At 33.2% G+C, this 10,590-nt stretch overlaps 1 protein-coding gene across 1 annotated transcript in view; it reads left to right on the top strand.

Annotated features, from left to right (window-relative positions):
• The first annotated feature begins 7,070 nt into the window (after positions 1-7,070).
• Positions 7,071-10,590, top strand: part of LOC120225076 (bifunctional heparan sulfate N-deacetylase/N-sulfotransferase 4) — a 156,635-nt gene continuing 153,115 nt past the window's right edge. Inside the window, exon 1 of the mRNA XM_039223306.1 lies at positions 7,071-8,048. Within this exon, the coding sequence (XP_039079237.1) occupies positions 7,071-8,048 (978 nt within the window). The remainder of the gene's footprint in view (positions 8,049-10,590) is intronic.

Genomic DNA, 10,590 nt, shown 5'->3' with positions numbered 1-10,590 from the left:
AAATATCCAGTTAATATTTTCCTTCTTCTCAAAGTTCTCATGTTTTTCTAATAAAAAAAGATAAATACATAGATATTTGTGTTTTTATTTTAACAAAAGTGAACTCTTCCTTTTGAAAAAATCATGTTGTTTTTCTGCTCTAGAAAACAAGACCTAAGAAAATGGTAAATAGGCACTATATGTAGGTACTATATAAATATATCCAGGAAATGGTGATAAAAGAAATTGCCTGACACTCACTTTTCTATTTACTGAGTTGCCTTCATAATCTTTTGAAGTGTGAATATAGCTGATAGCTCAGAGCTATGTACCTAGTATAATATTATGTTACAATATAATATGGTGGTAGTAATATTATCATTATTTTGGAAATGACACTGTTTAGAGTGTGTACTGACAAAAATGCACACTTTGGAGACTAAAATAAATTTATATCACTGAAATCAAGAAAATATGAAGTATATAGAAATTGAGTAATACTCAGCTGGTTATGTCTAAGAATAGAAAAAATTATTATTCAGAAAATCATAAACTAAGCATCCTATTTTGATTTTGGTTAAATATAACAATTACTCATCACTTTGTACCTCCATTTAAGTTATATATATATATATATATAGATAGATAGATAGATAGATAGATAGATGTGGTTGTTGCTAAAAATAATATTACAATATTTTGAGGCCTGGAAGCTAAAAGGAGCTCCAAGGGATCAAACCATATGATATCCACCAATTCTTAGTCTCAAATTCTGTTGAATCATAATGGATATTTTCATAAAGCACTAAGAATCTTAAGGGACTAAATTCATCTTTGGTTAAAGCCTCTGTGATATTTATGATTCCCTTAAAGCCAGGTTAAATAATTTGAATTAGCCGTGCCTTCTGGAATAGTGTTTTTCAAGCATCTTTGACTCTGACCCAGAAAAGAAATCCCCTTCATTGGGATTCAGAGACACATAAAATATACACACAAAGCTAACAAACACATGTTTCCAAAAGCATTACTTGCCCTGACTACATGAAGTACATCAATATTTCTATTCTGGTCTATTTCATTTCCATTTATGTGTTGGTGAACTATAATTTTAGGAAAAATGCATCTGTCTTGAAATATGATTATAAATTTTGTTTTTCTCCCTAAGAGAGTATGTCATTAATATATGGAAATAAATGGTTAAATGTTTACTTATCATAATTTTAATTAAAACCATTGCTTTATTGATATGAAATATTAGCTAATGATTTACAATATTTCTAAAATCAAAGAAAGAACACACAAAACATATGAAAATGAGATACTTGGTAAAATATGTCCCCTCACCCCATATATCATGAAAAGTCAAAGTTGAATTATTGCAAATTTTTAGGTCATCTCAGCTAACAATACAATTTCTTTTGTGCTAATCCAATTCTCTTCTGGATTGTTTTCTGCATTTGTGTCAATGTTTCTGTCTCTGAATATCTTAAGTTTTAAAATTGAAATAAAACTTCTTGATATCTGGGTTAAATTATTTAATTATGCTAACTGTTAAATTTTTGGTTTCATCTAACTTGGTTTTTCTCACCAATGCTGGCATCAAAACTCACTCACTAGCAGTGTGATCTCAGTCCCTTTCCTAAACCCTCTAAATCTCAATTTCCTCTATTTAAAACCAGATTAATAATGACTAAACCGGGTGATGAATGCAAAAAATGTAGTATAGTGACTGTCAAGTAGTAGTCACTCATTAAATGCTAGTAAATATTATTGTATTTCTTTTCAATTTCAGCTGAACTTTAATGAGCCTCTGTGGTCATCTGTATAGCTCATGACACTACCTTCAAAAAAGAGACAGTCACTCATAAATTCATTGTGATTCCTAGCCTCAAGTTTACTTCTGAATTTCTTTCTAAAAAATAGCAATAATTGTTGGGCAGTTGCTTTGTTTACTAATTGCTCTACTGCTACCAGAAATTACTAGAAAGTTACAATGTTTGAGACCCCTTGGTAAATGGAATTCACAAATTATATATTTTTTTAAATCTATAAACACATTTGTAAATAAGTCAGAGAACATTTTAAAAACAGATACACTAAACAATCATTTCTTCATATTATATAATCTTCAAAGAGAGCGAAAGATTCTGCGAGATAATTTATTCCACTACTACTGAGGTGATGAGTCACATTTGGAAGATGAAAAGAAGAGAGGAGAGGAGAGGAGAAAAGGAAGGAAAAAAAGATTTAAAAACAAGAAGAAAAAGAGAAAGGAAAAGAAGATAGCAAAGAAGCCAACACCTAAAAGTTTCCTTTTTCCTCTCACCAAAGCCTGCACAGGAGTCATGCACCTCCACTGGGGATATATTGTCACAAAAAATAATGAGTAGGTTTCTCCACGTTTTTAACAATAGACTTATCAGGACAGGTGAAAGGCAGATTTAGCAGACTTGGGATGTAAGCCTATTTAACTCACTTGGTATTGGGGTTAAGGAAATATAACTTCTTCACAAATGCTGTTTACTTGGTAAACCATGCATTTGCCCATTCATTCTATAAGAAAGACATCATGATGTAAGGGGAAAACAGGGCGAAGAGCTCCTGCTTATGTCTTTTGTTGCTAACTGGTCTCAGGTTCATCCTGCACAATGCATTGGATTAAATCATAACTTTAGCATATCACCCAGACTCTTTAATAATATATGACATATATATTTAAGTTTTTCTAACAGCATTTGATGTCTTCACCATTACCCTTAAATAAATATCCCTAATTTTTTTATGTCTCATTTGACATCTGTCTTTTTAAAAATAATCTCAATTTTATTTGACTTCTCCAAGGTTCTTAAGTTGGTATTCTTACCCTACACTCTGCCTTGCTTTTTTTCTTTGTAAGGGACACAGCACCATATAAGTGTATAATAAACCTACTTTTCCTCCTTGGGTTTCTTCTTTATACTCACACTACTACCACCCTCATTACACTTCTGACTCCAGATATATGGGTTTTCCCACACCAAGAAATGCTTTGTGACACCGATTGGTTGTCCTGGAATTCACTTCAATCTAGCACTAACCAGAGTTATTGTAGACCCCACACGTTAAGGGCTCAGTCCTAGGAGACTGCCCCTCACCTACTGCATATGTCAACTGCAAGTTGTAGGTCCCCAGGTTTTCCACAACCACTCTGACAAATATGAGACAAATCAGAGATTCTTATGGCCTCACTTTGGATTCAGATTTGATTGTTTGCTAGGAAAGTCACAACACTTAGGGAACCACTTACTTTCATTTACCAATTTATTGTATGATAAAAGACACATACAGATGAACTGCCAGATGAAGATACAAAAGACAAAGTATGGTAGGGCTCTAAGCACAAGAGTTTCTGTCCCTGTGGAGTTGGGGTGCATCAAACTCTTGGTTTGTGGATATGTTCACCAAGACGGAAGCTCCCCAGACCCCAAAACTTTGGGAATTTTATGGAGACTTCACCATGTAGGCATGATCCATTATTGACCTAATTTCCAATCCCTCTCCCCTTTCTGGAGGATGAGGGTGAGGCTAAAAGTTCTAACCATCTAAACAAGGCTTGGTCTTTTTAGTGACCACCAGGAACCCACCAACCATTGCCTCATTAGAACAAAAGATACCGCTGTTGCCCATGAAATTCCAAGAACTTTAAGAGCTCTGTGTCAGGAACCAGTGTCAAAGACCAAATATTATAACTAAAGATGCCAGCAACTGGAGGACAGATATACATGTATGTGTGTGTATGTACATATTTTCTATTACTTCACAATAAGAGATTCAAGCAAATCACAGACTACATTGCTTTGGCATCCCAAACAATGCCAAACCATCTTCCACCTCGGGCATAGAACATAAGTAAACATCTCTGGTCTACCATCTTTTATTTTCCAGACTTCCTTACTTCCACTGCCTAATTTTTGTTAAGGAAGGATAAGTGGAAGGACTGAATGGGAAAGATAACTCCTTAGGTTAAAATGCACACACACACGCACAGACACACATGCACAGCTACACACACATTCACACATTCAAACTCACATATCCACAACGGTGATAATATGTACCTATCGTTCTTCTAACTCTGAACATATTAATGTTAAATAAATGTCACATTTAAATTTTATTTATTCTTTTGGTTGGCAGATTCTCTTTCCATATGCTTTTTAATTTTTTTCACTATTACATATTAAGATGAGCCATTCTAATATGCAAAACTGACATCTCATCCTTTGTGTATTCAAAACTAAAAATCACATCTTTAATGTCAGAATAGATAAGGATTTAACAAAGTAGTTTCATCCATTTAGTTTCTTTTAAATTCTTGACTAAATTAATTTTTAAAATATGAAGCAAACCTTCAAAGTATGTGAATTAAATAGATTTCTGTTCTTGTGGGTGATGCAGGGGGTGGGAGGGTGGGGATGGAGCTAATTCCATGTACGCTTAATGGATTTTAGAATCAGATATATGAGCTTGGAGAAATCTAGCAATAGACATAATATAAGGCTGCATAATTTCCTGTGGCAAATTTCAAGTTTTTCAATATTTATTATACACATTGTTTAATTTAATTTCTAGTTTTAAAATGAATGTTATGGACATTTTCAGATATATACAAAATAGAGGATAGAGCATAATTGATTTGTATATTTTAATCAAATCAAAGCCTTTTTAGTGCTTTATTTCATTTGTTTTTAGTAAAATACAATTCAGTGTGTTTATAGAGAATAAAATGTTCTCGTACTTGAAGTTTTTGGACAGCAAATAAGTATCTTGCAGAATTACTTTTGATAGCAGTATTAGTAAGTGCCTAATATGGAATTTAACTTTCCTTTAAAGGGAATATGAAACCACTGGGGAGATTTTTCAAATTGGTGAAAATTCAAGTCTATATATAAATAGAGTCTGAAGAATTGAAATGTTTGGTGTAAATTTAAAAATTTTAAATTGTGGATATTTGAAGTTGCTTTCATTTTTTCCAAAACCTAAGAATTAAATGAACATTATTTCAACTTACTGTTGAATTTTATTTAAATTACCAACTAAGAAAAATGTACTTCAGAACATCAGAACATAAAAATATAAAAAGGAAGCAGTATCATAACATTATAATTTAATCATTTAGTCTAATAATCTTTTTTTTAATGTTCATTTATTTGTTTTTGAGAAACAGGGAGAGGCAGAGAGAGATGGGAACAGAGGATCCAAAGTGTACTGTCAGCACAGAGCCGTCACAGGGTGGCCTTGCGGGGGGGTGGGGGGCGGGCTCAATCTCACTAACTGTCAGATCATGATCATGACCTCAGTCAAGGGTTGGTTAATCAACGAACTGAGCCACCCAGGCACCCTATAGTCTAATAATCTTTTAAACATTAATAGACATTGAGACACAGTTTCATCAAGTTTTAAAAACAAAATACAGAAACGCCTAAAATACTGAAAGTATGATACAATACATACAATATACAACTGGTATTACAATACATGCTAATTTGATTTTCTATGAGGCTGTATGTCATAGTATTATTGTGTATTAAAGTGTACCTATCACAAATTGAAAACATGAACTTTTTGATTCTTTTACACTAGTTTGAAACTTGTTTGGTAAACTGGGAGATGGAAAATTCCATAGTCTAAACCAGTTTTGAGAATGAAGAAAATTTTTATAGAAAGCAATCCACTAAAAATCAGAGTCACCCATCAAAAAAGATAGAATAATGGAAAATTATGTCCTTTTGTGTTAAAGTCATTTGGAGAAGATTTTTTGTTAATTGTCTCTACATTCTCTTTCTTTTGAACTAAAGAAAATGATAGGGAAATAGAACATGTGATTATTGGATAAAAGTTAATGATGAATAAAACAATAAATTAATAAAAATACAATTTTAATTTCAATTATAGGAGCAAGTCAAATTTAGAATGTGCTTTAAGACAGATACGCCAAAGCTTTCCTTTTCAACTAGGCTTCCTGGCCTCTCAGTAGAGGGGTCTGAGGATGGTTACTCCCATTTTGTTCTTTCTTCCATAGCTCCTCCATCACTTTCCTTCTAAGAATACTGTTATGGTGAAGAAGGCCAGGTGTCTCCCTGCAACTTCAGAAAAGGGTATGTTATTATAAAGGAAAATCCTGTAACAACTATATACTTAAAATCATTCCCTCAGCTTGGCACTCCAGATACTTAACAGACACTTATGAGCATGTTTTGCAGTTCCAACCCATACACAAATATTTGATTTTCTAATTCTTTATGTAAATAATGTTTGCCAGCCCTATAGAAGCAACCATTATCGTTATTAACATTTGACACTAAAACTTTCTTTCTTAACTCTCTTTTTTAAGTTTATTTATTTATTTTGAGAGAGCAGTGAGGGAGGGGCAAAGAGAGAAAGGGAGACAAAGAATCCCAAGCAGGCTTCTTCTATGCTGTCAGCACAGAGCCTGATGTGAGTCTTGAACTCACCAACCCATGAGATCATGACCTGATCCAAAAAAAATCAAGAGTGGGATGTTTAACCAACTGAGCCACCCAGACATCTTTCTTAAGTCTCTTTTCTTGAGATGACTAATTTGAAAAATGATCTCTGTCTGTGACAAAATGAAATAGGATTCTGTGTTCTTGAAATCATGAAAAAAAAAACTACTCTAATAGTAAAAACCTAGACTGTAAACTTCAAGCTATTTTTAGTATATTAACACACTAAAATTATCTTTGACATGTATGTTTCTTATATATAAGCATCTATATCACATAAACATTTATATTATATTTCTGTCTTAGTCATTACATTTCTCTTTTTTATTTTTTCCAGATAATGTTTAAAGGATTCTGCATCAGTCTTTGGTATTGGACGTATTCAGAATCTCTTCTTCAACTTTTGCTGTCCTGGTCCATTGCCTTCCAGCTTTAACTTACTTGTGATCCCTTCAAACATTTTACATGGTTTGCAATGGTTACATGAACTTTTGGAAAGTGATATTTGCACCATCTCATATTTTATTCACAATGGCACTTTAGGAAAAGAAATTGGAAAAAGCTTACAAAGCAGTATCTTAAAAAATGAATCTTATTGTGAAGCTTCGGAGAAGTTTTCGAACATTGGTTGTTCTTTTAGCTACCTTTTGCTTGGTGAGCATTGTCATTTCTGCCTACTTCCTCTATTCTGGCTATAAACAGGAAATGACTCTTATTGAAACCACTGCAGAAGCAGAGTGTTCTGACATCAAAATTCTGCCATATCGGACAATGGAGCTGAAAACAGTTAAACCTATTGATACATCCAAAACTGATCCTACAGTCCTTCTATTTGTGGAGAGCCAGTACTCTCAACTTGGTCAAGATATCATGGCTATCTTGGAGTCTAGCAGATTTCAGTACCAAATGGTCATTGCCCCCGGCAAGGGGGATATACCTCCTCTTACAGATAATGGCAAAGGGAAATATATTTTAGTTATTTATGAAAATATTCTGAAGTACGTCAGCATGGACTCATGGAATCGAGAGCTTTTAGAAAAATACTGTGTGGAATACAGTGTTAGTATAATCGGTTTTCATAAAGCCAATGAGAACAGCTTTCCAAGTACACAATTAAAAGGCTTTCCATTAAACCTTTTCAATAATCTAGCTCTAAAGGACTGTTTTGTCAACCCTCAGTCTCCTTTGCTGCATATTACCAAAGCCCCCAAGGTTGAGAAAGGCCCTCTTCCTGGGGAAGATTGGACTATTTTCCAATATAATCATTCAACCTACCAGCCTGTGCTTTTAACTGAATTACAGACAGAAAAATCCCTTTCATCCTCATCCAGCAAACCGCTCTATGCGACGGTGATACAGGACTTGGGGCTTCATGATGGAATTCAGCGAGTTCTTTTTGGCAACAACTTAAACTTTTGGCTACACAAGCTCATCTTCATAGATGCCATCTCCTTCTTGTCAGGGAAGAGGCTGACACTGTCCTTGGACAGATACATGCTTGTGGACATTGATGATATCTTTGTTGGGAAAGAGGGAACAAGGATGAATGTCAAAGATGTAAAGGTAAGAACATTTATAAATAACATCGTAATTTTTATTTCACTAACTGTGGTATTGATAAAATATAATTTTGAATATTTTAGATTCTTAGTTACACAAGTTTTCAGATGCAGTATGTTTGAAATAAAATAGGCATCAAAAAATCTTGAACTAAGCCTTAACTATTCCTCACACACATACCCCAGATGATTTAGAGGAGATAGAACGACAATATCTCAAATATTTGAACTTAATTTCCTTGCCTCTTCTTAGGCCTTACCCAAGATCCCTGTAGAACGGGCTTCCTTATCCTATCACATGTTGCAGTTTGTAGCAGTGAGACTCATATAGTCATAAAACTCCATCCTTCAACTGGTCCCCTGTTCTACTTGGGTTTAACAGTGGTGGTTGAAATACAAGATGGAGGAGTACCTTTTATAACTTCAAGACCTTTTGTAACTTCAAGTAAGCACAGTGTTTGTTTACAGGAAGTATTAATATACTTGTAAATACAGATATGAGCAAAAATATAGTTTTATAGAGGATGTGTTTTGGACCTGGACTCAGAATAATAATTTATCTCTTTTATAAATTTATCATATTATTTTGGGTAACACAACAGTGTTTGACTATATACCAAATTCATCTTGCAATTGTTAATAGATAAAGAAAAAGCCAAATAAGGTATACTAGGTTAGGTAAGTGATTCTAAGAATAATCCCTTCCTTTCTTTATCTTGATTCAATATTCTCAGTTTTACCTATCTTGTCCTGTATGTAACTAAATTCATTTTTGGACAAATAAGTGTAGCAAACTATAAACAGAAATAATAAGACACAACTTAAAATTGTAAGATAGCTTAAGATTATTAAGATCATATCATGATTTTTGAATTCCTATTAGACTTTTTATCCTCCAAAGATGAAACCTCAATACTACTTCAAAATGATGGCATTTTCCCTATCCTAAGACCTTATCATCATGTAGTAAGAAATGATTAAAACCAGTAAAGTAAGTTCACTATTTAAAAATGTTCAAAGTACATGTGAACCAGTGAACTCTATTTTTAATGATCCACCAAATGAAGCATCATTTGACTGGTACCCAAATATTTCATTTTGGACATTGTTGTAAAGGGATTAAATGATGCCTCTTGAGTTCTGTCTAGATTTTTCTGTTTTTTTCTTACTTGTTTTGTATTTACTATTCTTTTAATTAATATAAATTCTAAGTTTTTTATTTCAAAACCATAAACTTAAGGGGTTATATGTTTCAAAAGTTTCTCAAGTGATTCCTACCTGAAACTCTAAAAGGAGAGGGTTTCCTAATTTTAATTTAACAAAGTATATGAATTGAAAATGTTTTTATAACTCTAACGAACTTTTCCAGCCCAAATTCCACTATTTCACTTACTTTCAATAAAAGCTTACAAATAGCAATTCATTACTATATAATATTCACTGATGACTTCTTAAGTGGCATAACCCCAAACAATAATAAAATACTGAAATTTAGCAAAAGCTGGAACAATGTCAGAGGCAGAGAGAGGATCAAAAGATTTTATGTTTATATGTATACATATATTTACATATATGTATGCTGTATGTATATATAGAGAGATAGTCTGTGTATATATATAGTGTGTATCTGTATATATACACATATACATAGTGTGTGTATATATATCGTATATACATATAGTGTGTGTATGTATGTGCACATGTATCTTAATTATACACTACACACACACACACACACACACACACACACACACACACGTATGCACACACACTCACACCCTGACTGTCACTTTGAAGAAAATACTTTTACCTACCCCTTTTGTTGTTGCTGGTTCTTCCTCAGAGCTATTAATCAAAGAATATCAGAAACTTGATTGGTTATAACTCTCTCAGTTACTTAAAGATCAAGAAGAAATACAATTTTCCAAGTATAAAAATTCGAGTCCCTTGTCATTTGTCCTTGTCATTTGATTTTTATTTTGGCCTTATTTTTTGGATAAATATGATTTTGTGGAAGAAATTTTAAATTATGTGTAGAAAAGTTCTCAATACTCTCATGTTCTTCACTCATATGTTACTTTTCTGGTACTGTAGCATTTGATCTCATACTTTGGTAAAGATGAGGAGAAATCCATCCTCCTTCAAACTCTGCCCAAATTTTCTAAAGCAGGGATATTGCACGCCTGCTGACATTTTTCTCTATTATGCTGAAATCAAGAGTAGTGGTATTCTGTTCCTCAACAGAACACATTTAGGAAAGCTGGAGAGTTGTGGTTGAAAATCCTTGTTCATGTAGATGACTGGACTCTTCCTTGGCCATTCGCACGATTAGACCTGGAGCATTAAACACCAAGCTCAAACATACCTTTGCCTACAATATCACCTTGCTTGACAAAAAATATATTAGTATATATTAGCTTGAATATATTTTCTCATTTTGAAATAGAGATTCTGGATCATACCGTTAAAGAATTAGCATTGTTAAGGTACAGCATTTGATCCAATGAAAAGAACACAGGTTTTTTGTTTTTTTTCTAACTGAACTT

Source organism: Hyaena hyaena, unplaced genomic scaffold (genome assembly GCF_003009895.1).
Source record: "Hyaena hyaena isolate Hyena2069 unplaced genomic scaffold, ASM300989v1 scaffold_1314, whole genome shotgun sequence".
NCBI classification, from domain to species: domain Eukaryota; kingdom Metazoa; phylum Chordata; class Mammalia; order Carnivora; family Hyaenidae; genus Hyaena; species Hyaena hyaena.
Note: the sequence above shows the minus strand (reverse complement) of the source record. Positions and strands in the feature narration are given on the sequence as shown.